Source organism: Melanaphis sacchari, unplaced genomic scaffold (genome assembly GCF_002803265.2).
Source record: "Melanaphis sacchari strain LSU unplaced genomic scaffold, SCAv2.0 Contig73_pilon_pilon, whole genome shotgun sequence".
Taxonomy (NCBI): domain Eukaryota; kingdom Metazoa; phylum Arthropoda; class Insecta; order Hemiptera; family Aphididae; genus Melanaphis; species Melanaphis sacchari.
In genome coordinates, this window is record NW_020271525.1 from 1,350,263 (window position 1) to 1,362,476 (window position 12,214).

General features: G+C 24.0%; 2 protein-coding genes across 2 annotated transcripts; one reads left to right on the forward strand and one right to left on the reverse strand.

The window, feature by feature from the left end:
• Positions 1 to 1,704: 1,704 nt before the first annotated feature.
• LOC112600943 (palmitoyltransferase ZDHHC6-like) lies at positions 1,705 to 4,723 on the forward strand. The gene is made up of 9 exons (XM_025348301.1): positions 1,705 to 1,876; positions 1,937 to 2,118; positions 2,190 to 2,274; positions 2,343 to 2,502; positions 2,589 to 2,706; positions 2,849 to 2,986; positions 3,655 to 3,720; positions 4,315 to 4,502; positions 4,561 to 4,723. Exons 1-9 carry the CDS (start codon positions 1,813 to 1,815, stop codon positions 4,667 to 4,669), a joined length of 1,110 nt encoding a protein of 369 aa, XP_025204086.1. The 5' UTR covers positions 1,705 to 1,812; the 3' UTR covers positions 4,670 to 4,723.
• A 1,280-nt stretch (positions 4,724 to 6,003) lies between these two features.
• On the reverse strand, positions 6,004 to 9,916 carry LOC112600996 (peroxiredoxin-6-like). Its single transcript, XM_025348382.1, has 5 exons — positions 9,831 to 9,916; positions 9,372 to 9,528; positions 7,596 to 7,816; positions 7,439 to 7,517; positions 6,004 to 6,084 (listed from the first exon to the last, which is right to left on the reverse strand). The coding sequence occupies exons 1-5, from the start codon at positions 9,914 to 9,916 to the stop codon at positions 6,004 to 6,006; spliced, it is 624 nt and encodes a 207-aa protein (XP_025204167.1).
• Between the last annotated feature and the right edge of the window lie 2,298 nt (positions 9,917 to 12,214).

Below are 12,214 nucleotides of genomic sequence, written 5' to 3' on the forward strand. Positions count from 1 at the left end.
TTTTTTATTCAAATTATTTTTTGTAGAAAAGTCATCATATTTATTTTTATATTATCGAATTATTCATGTTTATATTTTCAACTAGTTATTTTTTTTATGCAAATTTATTTATTACTTATAATGTTCTTTTATGATTTAAAAAAAAATTGTATATAATTTAAAAAATATTCTTTTTAGAAACAGTTGTATTTGACATGTTGTAAAATGTCATACATTTGCAGTTGTATTAGGTATATTTTAAAAAACGTAACAACTGTAAAATATTTTATTTCAACTGCTACCATTTATTTTACTTAAACTATATCTTTGTGTTTATCAAATTATTAAATTTATAAAATTGGTTCTTTAATTACAAAATAGTGATCAATAATTGTTATCATCATAAATTTCTATATGTAAAAAAAATAAATATTTTTCATGTTTTAACTTTAAAATAATTATTTGGTGACATATTTTTGGGGGTTTACACCCCTCCCCTCCCAGAAATATGCAATAAAGCATGTATAATACAGGAATGATTTCTGAAAAAATCATGGGTTGGTGTGACTAAAATTATTTTATCTGATGACTTTTGCTGACTAAGTGTTTGCCTCTCGAAAAATTCCTGGATCCGTCCACATCACTATTATGACACCCTCTTCCCCTTTTAAAAAATCAGTGTAAATATGCCTCTGTAATTATTTAACACTTAATTTTCAATTTTATAGGAATAATTTCTAAATTATATTGCTTTAATATTTAGCTAGTTATTAAATTTTTTTTAGCTAGTTCATATTATGTGGGGTAGTTTAGATCATAAGATGAGCTTTAAAATTTGATTTCTTCTACTGTGATATAAGAGTTTTAGTTATGAAACTATAAGTAAAAACAATTAATGTGTCAAACCTATATAAACACTAAAATTAAATACGAATAGGTTAAAATCACAGTAAATTGAATACTTATTATTTATTATAATAGGAACAAAAAATAATAAGCTTAATAAATTTCATGAGAAAAAAATATTAGTTAAAGTATTATATAAATTAAATATTTTTTATTGGTATATTTTAATAAATGCTTTGGTCACTGCAGATTGCTAATGAAGCGGGGCTACATATTATTATAGTACATTGGTGATTTATACAATATCAATTGTATTTGTATTATTTTTTTATAATAAAATTGTTGCATACAAATAATTCCCAAAAGGGGATTTAAACAAAGTAAAAATCATAGAAGAATCTTTGAACATATATTTTTAAGTTTTTCTTTTTATTACATTGTACTAGTTTTTGCTAATAAATCGTATTGATTTTATAGTTATTTTAATATTAGTTTCATCATGTTCATGTACCTTTCTATGGTAAATACTAATATCTGGCTAGTCACTATTTATTTTAAATTTCTACAGTTAACATTTTTAAAATTAATTATTTAAAAATATTAAGAACAACTTTTGTGGGATCTTGTGACTTTTATTTAATTGTTCAAGCTTTTTAAATTGTTGTTGAAATTAAATTATTCAAGTAGAACCATCAAACATGGCAATAAAAATGTACATATCTAAAAAAAAGAGGATTATACATAGTACTATTTATAATATACATATATATATGGTTAACACAAATTATATTATCATTGATAAATGATAATAGATTACGGTAAATGAATTTTTTTTACTTTTAATTTTCTATATCAAACAAATAGATACATTCGTTAAAATTAAACTTTAAAGGTTTCTCTAATCATAATATATTTCTATTTTTTACTTTGCCACTATGAACATTATATCAAATTAATGGAAAGTTGTTGTAAATTGACTTATTTAAAATGTCGACCGTACGTAAATCATCTTTGACAAGATTTCTCCATTGGGGACCAATTTTATCAATCAGTAAGTTTTTAAAAATTTGTCTGAGTATGGATTAAATTTTTAATTTTGGATGTATTTCAGTAATTTACAAATTCGTAACATTAACAACGTTATATTTTACGGAAATGTGGTGGCCATGTTTTGGTTCATTGGGTGGATTTCTCAATAATGCACTTTTACTAACGTTATTCGTTATTAGCTTTTCATGTTATTTAAAATGTGTTATTATTGGTCCAGGATTTCTTCCACTCAAATGGAAACCGGTACTATACAATTAAAATATTTAATTTTACACAAATAACTGAAATGACTGAATTTGATTCTTGTTTAATAGGAGTTTGAAAAAGACCAACAGTATTTGCAGTTTTGCACAATATGTGATGGATATAAGGCACCCCGCGTTCATCATTGTCATAAGTGTATTAATCCAAAACTTTTGTAACTATCATATGTATCTGTTTAATGTGTTTTAAAATCGTTAATTTAGGTAACCGCTGTGTGTTAAAAATGGATCATCATTGTCCATGGTTAAACACTTGTGTAGGCCATGCAAATCATCCATCTTTTGTGATATTTATTTTTGTATCCATAGTAGCATCTATTCAATCATCCATATTATTACTCAAGACCCTTCTGCTTGTACTCGCGTAAGTAAGTTTAGTTTTTGAAATTAATAATTGACTAAATTAAAATTCATTTTATGTATTTTATTTTGTATTGCATACTTAAACAGCCAGTATGGACACCGAGTATTGATTTATTTTCCATTAAAGTTAACTCTTTTATGGCTTACAGCATTTGGATTAGCTATATGTTTAATCCTCACTCTCAGTTTACTGTTTTTTATACAAGTTAGTGCATAAGTTATTATTTAAATAAATATTTATTTACTTAAATTAACTTGTTTAAACTGACAATGTGTAAAATTTTGTATATTCATGTAAAATTTTAGTTAACTGTTATAATTACATAAATAATATATTTATTTAATAGATGAAGTATGTGTTAAAAAATTGTACAAATATTGAAGACTGGATTGTAGGAAAAGCAATATCAAGACGTGAACAAGATCGAAATTTGCCACCTTTTATATATCCATACAATTTAGGGAAATTAAATAATATTAAAGCTGTAAGTATATATTTTATGAAAATATAATTATACTCTTTGCAATTAATTAATTTTGGATAACTATTATTTTTATAATGAAATCTTAACTTTCTCGTTTTAGTTTAAATATACAATGAAACCTTTGTATAATGAACAGTCATAAGGCCATCAAATATGTCTGTTATAGACAAGTATCTATTTTTGATAAGTGTTAGTATTTTTCTAGTCAAACTCACATTTGTATCCATTTAATGAAAATATTGTTTTTTATAAAAAAAAAAAAAAGCTGATAATGAATATTAATAAATAATACACATAGTGCCATAATTAATTAATTATACATACACAATTATTATTGTCAGCAATATTGGAGGTTATTGTAATTGGGTATAATTTGATAAGTAATTATGTGCTACATTGTCATAACTGGTGACATTGTTGCATAGTATGTGCGCAAACATGTAATTTTGAACTGTAATTTGTATCCATTATTAACAGGTATTGAGAAGAAATATAACTGTCTGCGTCTGTTATAGATAGGTCACAATATATTGGAATACCTATATTTTTCTAAGCTTTAATCATTTTGTCTATAAGAGAGGTATCCATTTTATAAATGTGTTAGTTAAATTAGGTTTTATTGTATGCAAAAGAGTGCTGTTCATTTCTTTAATTTTTGTTTTCTTTAGTTTTTTTCTAAAGATGATGGTATTCATTGGGCAGTACGAGATGAGTGTGGTGAATATGATTTAACTGTAAGTTTTTTTTTTTTTTTTTTTAATTAAGTAAAAGAGATAATTTGCTATGAGTCCCTAAAATTCATTTTCTAAATTTTGAGCAAAGAAAAATATTAATTCTATTTTAATTTAAAATTTTTAAATACTATGTATTTGTTTATTGTATATTTCTTAGAATACTTGACTGAATACTAAAAATATTAACTTAATATACATTTTTATTAGATCATAAAAACATTTTCATTTAGTTATTTTTTAATAAAATTAATTTTAATTTATAAAATATTATATTTATTATGTATTTGATAGTTATTTAGCCTATTACTTTTTGTGTGCTAATCATATAAATATAAAATAAATAGCAAAATATTTTGAGTTTATCTTATATTGTGTTGTAAAATGTAATTTTTATGTGCCATAGCTCCCACATATTATTAGGTTTTCATTTATTTTGTATTTTTGCAAATATTTTTTCTATAATGAATAAAAAAAATTACTACCTCTTTGCTATGTTATGTTATAATAAATTTAAAGGTAACATTCATTGCATTTTCTTGAATTGAATAGCATATTAACTTAATAATATTTTATTAAATTATGTCATTTTTAAAGATTGAACAATTAGAACAAAAATTGATTAAAGAGTCATGGAAACAACCTATGGTAGTAATTAAAGAATATAATGGCAGATGGTTTCCATTAATGTTTGGTGTATGTGTTTGTTGTCAAATACCATGGACTGACGAATCACGGATGCCATTAAATGTTGGTGAGGTTGTTCAAGTCACCAGATTTCGAAAGTAAGTTATTTTGTTCATATTTTTAACTTAATTTAATAGTTGACGTTTTTTATGTTAGATATTGGATGTATGGTCATAAAAATGTTTCCAATGGTACTCGACTACGAGGATGGTTTCCAAAACCTTGTGTGTCTTCAATACTTAGCACGACAAAGAAAGAAAAATAAGCTTCTGACAATTTTATTTTACTATTTATGTTGGTATGTATTCTATTCCAAATTGTTAAAATTACTTGAAGTATTTTAAGTCTGTAAAAAAATGATTTGTAATATTTTTATTAAAATTAAAACATTTAATAATAACATTGGTTTTACTTAATTTTAATATTTTTAAATACATATACTCCTTAACAAATGTGTTGAAGTTCTTTTAACCTAAATGTTTAGATTCATATGGTATTATTAAAATTGTTATTATATTTATTATGATCTAATTTCAAATAACTTCCAACAAAGTAACAGTTATTTTAAATTGGGAAAATTCTTTAAAAAATTGTGTGGAACTATATTTTAGTTTTAACTTTTATAATTTTAATAATCCTTAACAGTGTTCAGTGTTTGTATTGGCTAATACTATTATATAGTATATTATACTACTATTATATCTCCTTAAATAAAAAAAAAAAAAATCTTTTAAAAAATATATTCTCAATAATTTAATATTTTTCTTAATCATAGTAAAAAACATATTAATTTGTATTTTTAATAATACAGTAATGATTGTTTTTGAAAATATTAAATTAATTTATTATAATTTGTAGACATATCTTGTTTTATAAATATTTAATCATACAACAAATACAAGCAAGAGGTATAGAATAATAACACTTATTACCTTGCTAAATTAATTCAATATAACAGACATAGTGTGGCTGGAGGAATAACAAATAATGTTCAATTCAAAAACTATAAGATGATCCAGATAAACAAATATTTTTATTTTATATAAATAATTAAATAATAAAGGCATGACATATGGTTTGTTATTTTTAAGCATATAAATGTACTAATAATCACATTGTATGCTTATAATAGGTATTCCAATATAAACCAGACATTTATTGTTTGTGTATTTATCGTATAAAAATATTAAATTATAATTATATTAATACTATTATATGAAAGCTATTTATTGATCAGATGACATTTTAAATAGGCAACTAAATGTTAAAACTTTTTTTTTGTGAGCACCATCTAACTACCTGTAATTTTAAATTATTAGTTGTTAAATGAAAAAACAAACAAAAACTAGACAAATTATAAAGAAAATTGATTGTAATTTTTTTTTTTTTTAATAAATGGTTTTTGAATCAATCAACAAATATAAATAATAAATAGACTGTTTAAGAATGAGTAAATTTTGATTAAAAATTGTTTAGATAAATTCTATAATTTTGTAAGGTAATTGAAAAATTTTGAAATACATTAATTTTTATTTTTCATATTTTCTGTTAACCTCTATTTTTGAAATAATACGCATATAATCTTTTCCTGATGGTAATTCAATAACTGTTGTGATAGGAAATTTTTTTTTCAATTTCATCTTTAGGTGTTTTTGGCGATATCAAGCAATCCATGACAGGCTATAAAAATAATAAAATAATAGGTTTACAGTTGTGATTTACAAATAATAGTTAAACAGTCAACACCAACACTGTAAAACTAAATTAAGCACTCAATTTTTTAAAGTAAAATAATGTTCATATGTTATTACAATCAAATATGACTTGTACATGACAATAATTATTTGAGTTATAGGTAAATGTCATAAATTTAAGAATTAAGGTTTTTTATCTTAATGTGGATAATTATTGTACTTGCTTAATACCTAAAATGAGTTTATTATAAATTAAGCATCAGAAATACTTTTAGCTTATAAATTATGTCATGTCATTTTTACATACTGGTTATGTTTGAAATAGGTTATTTTATGTAATACCTTTCTAAAAAAAAATTACCAATATACATGTTTTAAGCCTTTCAACAGTTTACATTTTTTACTATGATAATAATATAAAAAATAAATAAGTTTAATTAAATATCATAATGTTGTGCAAATAAGTAAGTAGGTACTTACTATAGGAGTGTTAAGAAATAGGCCATAGACAAGTATTCTATTTCTATTAATGGAATTACAAATTAAATCAATTAGTTTCATAGATTACAAATTAAAATAAAATATATTTACTAAAAAAAATATAAAATATAACCTAAAAAATTATAAATATTTATAATGTGGGTATATTGGGCATGAATATTTAATTTTAATTTGTCCCAATTTGCTAACTTCGTACATTTTCAAGCCCTAAGTATGAATATTAAACATTTATGAATTTTTTAAATCATAATAATTTACACTTTCACGATTTTTACAAAATTCTAATTTCAAAACGCTCATCAATTTCTTTTATGAATTTACATTTAACTATTTTTGTTTAATTCTAAAAATAACAACTTGAAAATAAATAATTGTTAAGTGTAGTTTGTTATTTATTTTCAAAAAATTTTGTGGACATCTTTTTCAAATAATATCTATAGTCTATACAGTGCAGTGTGTTATTTAAATTTGTCACTAGTCAAATGATAGTTTTTAAGAAATTAAAGAAATACATGGAACATTTTTTATTTTTGTGACATAAAGTAACTGATATTTTCTGACTGAAAGAATGAAAAGTTTAATGTAACTGAATTACATTCAAAATTTACTTTCCCAACATTGGTATAGTAGCATCACGTGCCAATTGATGTAATAATACAACACATCTTATTTTTTTAAACTGATTTTGATTATCAAAAACAACGAAAGATAAAAAGTAAAAGGTGTGGGTAGTACTTTAAGATTAAAGATATAAATAACAAAATTAAATATTTTTATCACTTACTTATGAAATAATAAAATATATGTAGGTATATAATGTATAATAAATATGTACAAACTTTCCACCCGCATGGAGTATATAAGTCATTGCTGAATTTGAAAGACAGCTGTAAGGCATCAATAGTTCTAAAGATTTCACTAAATAAGAATAAATAATTATTATCAATTATGTTTCAAACAATCATAAAAATACAAGTGCTTCAAAAAGATAGATACTCAAAGTTACGTCCAATGTTTTGAGGATAAAAATGTATGAGTTGTATGGTCATGTCAGGTGCCAAAACAAATGCTGCTCTACAAGAAAGAGGAATACCGTCTTCATCCGTGCATTTTGCATCTAATACGTTGAGGTACAAAGACATCATACGATTACAATCTGACACAATTGGAAATGGAAATTCTTCTTCATATTTTAATCCACTTATTTTCTTTACATCCTTAATATAGGTAGAAAAATTGTTAAAAGTACCTACAATAACTGATAATATTCAAATGCATTTAATTACTGTTTAAACTCTTAATTAATTGTATAAATTTATAGGTAACACACCGAGTCCACTTCTAACACATGCCAGTCCTATTTGGAGCAAATGTGCTCAATCTCTCTTAATACAATTTCAAACATTCCAAAACAAAGCACTAAGAACATAACAAACTTCATGGTTTGTAAACAGGAGCGGTGCTACACGGGGGCTAGGTGGACAAGTGTCCCTTCAATATTCGATTTCCCCCCCTCCCCCGTATAGTTTAATATTGCCTAAAGTTATATAAGCTTATGACAAGTTTACATAAAACATATAAGTACTTAAAGTACTTACATCTACTTTGGATTACGTTATGTCAAAAATATTTATCTAAGTAAATAAAGAAACTTTAAATCATTATTTGCATATAAAATAGTATTATAATTACCTACTTTAAAAAGTTTTTAGATTTAAATTATATAATATTATTATATTAAGTAATAAGTTTGAATGTTATATTCTATTAAATATGTTTTTTTTTTATACATTTATAAATAAAAATACTCAATAAAGTTAATACTTACTGCACTAAATGCACACTTTCTAAAATCTCATACATTAAAAAATAAAAAGTTATTTATTGTTACATACTTACATACAAATAAAAAACAAAACGGAGGAAATTTGAAGTTTTACTGTACCTAGTACATTTATGTTAATAATATAGCACCTAGGTTTATATTTTTATTATTTATTTAGGAATGTAAATTATTAACCCAAAATATTTTTAGCAATACTTTCCTGAAAATATGGTATAAACGAATTAATAGGTGATCGAATAGCTATACATAAATGTCGGACCAGAAAAAAATTTGGTCCGATATCACCTCCTCAATAAAAAAAAAATATCTGACGCCGCTACTGTTTGTAAAAACCTAAATAAACACAAAGACCTCCAAATTCCAAATCTTCAAGACCACGTTAAAAATTCGACAGAAAATATCTTCAAGTCCATTCACTCTATTCACAAATCAACATGCTAAATTCACTACTCTACCATTTCAACTCCGTCTTCAGCGTAGACGCCCCTATGACTTAATTTCTTGAGAATTATTCTAGACTTTAGTTTTTAGATTAAGCCTCTAACCTTAATCAGTAATCATTATTTCATAATTATAAATATTATTTATTAATCGCGTTTAGAAAGCTCAGATTTATATTTTATTATTATTATCTCTAGAGTCTAGATATAGTTAGCTAGGCCCTAGGTATATCTTACTGTAAATATATACATATATATTATAATTTATATGAAAAAAATATATTGTATAATATATACCATTGTCCATTGTATAGCAATAGCTTAATAGTTTATAAAAAGATTGAAAAGTTAATTTATTATTGTTAATTTGGAGTGTATAAAATAGGTAAGGTATATGTAATTATTATTCATTATAACATATTATAAACTACTATAGATATATATTGTCATTTTTTTTTTCAAATTAATGATTTTTAATATTATTACCTCTATCCATTTAGTATGAGAATTAATAGAATCACAAGACATAGCTAATATTTTTATACCTCGAGATTCAAATTCATGAAAGTTTTTCACCAACTGACTCAGCTCATCGGTACATACAGCAGAAAAATCAGCTACATAACATACTAACAAACCCCAGCTACAAAATAAAATATAGAATTACTAATAATTACATAACAGTTATACTATTTTTGAGTATGAGTAGAAATGTATAACATATTATAAGTCTTATTTTAACTAGGTATGTAAAATATTAATGTTTAAAAATGCTTATTGTACACTTAAAAATATAAGTGCCGTAAAAACCAACAATAGATAACTCAGATAGTATTTTTGACTTAAAAGTTTTTATAATGGGTCAATTTACACTATAAAATTTAAACTAATAACATAAAATTAGAATTGCTGGACATAAAATTGTCTATACTATGTTCTTCTCACCTGTCTCTGAAGTACTCGTGTACGCTAAATTCGCCAACGGTCGTCTTTACGCTAACATCCGCTATTGTCTGTCCTATTCTTAACATTTTATTTTGAATTATATGTAATATTTATCGGATGCACTGTATCCTATATTGAAGTAGACAATTTTTTTAATCTACGTATACTTTAATAAAACAGAAAAATATGTCAACAAAATAAACAATAAGCGACGCGATTGTGATGTATATAATGTTAAAAAACCATGTTATAGAGCTAGAATGTTAAATGGCATCTACGAGTTCGCAAAACAATTATTTAACCCTAATACGTATGTATCTATTGTACGTAAGTACCAACTATAGTCTACAATTATATTTCCATATACCAATGGTATATTACAACATTGCAAATTCATCCACAGATTTTCGATTTTTTACTCACCACTACCATAGATATAATTATAATATAATATTATAAACATTATAATTAAACAATCAACAATCAACAATCAATTACTGTCAATATTTGTTGTAAAAACAAAAAAATAGAAAGATTGATTTAACCCATAAAATATTATAATAAATTTTTTTCTGTTGTAAAATATTTTTACTATACAATCTATAAAATAGTTTACAGTAAGCATAAGTGATGTAATTTTTTCTATTATATGGTCATTGAAGATGTCTGAAGTGAAGAGGTCCACATTAGCGTGGTATTTCGAAATAAAAAAAAATTGCGTGTACCTATTATGAATAAAATAAGTTTATTTATGTATTTTCGTTTAAATAATTTCTTTCTAATAAAATATTATTTTAAACTTGTCTACCCTAATCCTAAACCCAAGCTTTGTCGTTGCTCATTAATGAATGAAAGCCACAAGTAATAGGTGGAATATTGGCTTTCAGATCTGAAAAATATGCGGCAGCTTTAACATAATCCTGCATCTATTTTCTTCTAAACATATAAATAAACGATAAATGATAAATATTTTCTAATACATAGATTCTATTTCTATAGTGAATAAAACACCCATCTCTATAGCTAATAATTAATATCATCTTATTAAATATTTGAGTAAAATTTAATACAAGTTCTACATTTTATTAATAGTTACAATACCTATACCTATTAGATACAAGTTTAATATTATATTAATATTAAATAAAATAATTTTAACTTATCTCAGTTATAAAATTACAAATTTATAATTACTTATAATAAAATTTCAATTTTTTCATAATAAATACACCTTTAAATACTCAATATAATTTTCAAAGTATTTATATGAATTAAAAAATTATTTACAATTAATTCTGTCAGTTTATATGTGCATAGGTACCTAATATAAATCAACATTATATTTTTTTTACGCATGTTCTTCATTCTCGTTTTCCGAGGCACATTATAGTAACATTTTGAAAAAAAAAAATAGTTACCACGAAAGAAGTATAGCCAGTAAAAATCAAAGATGTTTAAACAATAATAGGTAAGTGGTATATTACAAAATGTATGAATGAAATAAATAGTATTTGTGATCAAAATTGTACAACTAATACCAGTGGCAGATCTAGGATTTTTTTATGGTGGGTGCTAATGTGCTATTTTGTTAATAATAATAGTCCTAAATTACTTATTATACATATACAATTTGTGCGTGGTCGCCGACCGGTATTTGTACTCCACGGTGCGGGGCGCACGTTCTGGTAGCCCGTACTAAAAATTTGCCACTCTGCGAATTATTGGTAATTTTTAATAAAAATACGCGGAACGGTGGGTGCTTCAGCTCCCAAGCACCCCCCCCCTAAATCCGCCACTAACTAATACTGTCTAATACTGTATTACTGTATAGTACCATAAATGAAAAGGTGGACTATAGTTAATGAAAATAATAAACTGAAGTCAAATTAAGTTAAAAGAACACAAGATCGATAAGTTAGAAATTAACCGTTTTTGAGAAGTAAATTAAACAAATATATTCAAATTTGAGTTGACAATTAATCATATTACTTTTGCAATATCAATAGACTGGAGTAGATAATTGGGATTATCTATAGGTAGGTACAACACGGCAATAAAAAAAAAGCTTAAAATATACAAAAATGCAAAATTAAAATTGCACATTCTAAATTGTTATATTATAACAAAACAAATTTGGTTTTTGGTTAGAAATGTATAGCATTTAAAGAAAAAAATGCAAAATTTATCAAAATTCTAGCTGTAGTAATAACATATAAACTTTAAGAGTATATTAGTAATAATATGGTCTAAAGTATAATTGTGTTTTTAAAAATATTTCTTCCCATACCTATATATTATGATATATAATATAATAATTATAAGCATATTAGGTATATTACATAGGCTATAGGTATTTTAGGTTTTTGTATGTGAATAGAATCAGT

Excerpts from the sequence above, each read along its gene's own strand:
- LOC112600996 (XM_025348382.1), bottom strand. The coding sequence starts at position 9,916 with ATGTTAAGAATAGGACAGACAATAGCGGATGTTAGCGTAAAGACGACC. Across the intron at positions 7,518-7,595 it reads AACATTGGACGTAACTTTGA|TGAAATCTTTAGAACTATTG; the intron begins GTATCTATCTTT and ends ATTCTTATTTAG. Across the intron at positions 6,085-7,438 it reads ATACTCCATGCGGGTGGAAA|CCTGTCATGGATTGCTTGAT; the intron begins GTTTGTACATAT and ends TTATTTTTATAG.
- LOC112600943 (XM_025348301.1), top strand. The coding sequence starts at position 1,813 with ATGTCGACCGTACGTAAATCATCTTTGACAAGATTTCTCCATTGGGGA. Across the intron at positions 1,877-1,936 it reads GGGACCAATTTTATCAATCA|TAATTTACAAATTCGTAACA; the intron begins GTAAGTTTTTAA and ends GATGTATTTCAG. Across the intron at positions 2,275-2,342 it reads CGTTCATCATTGTCATAAGT|GTAACCGCTGTGTGTTAAAA; the intron begins GTATTAATCCAA and ends TCGTTAATTTAG.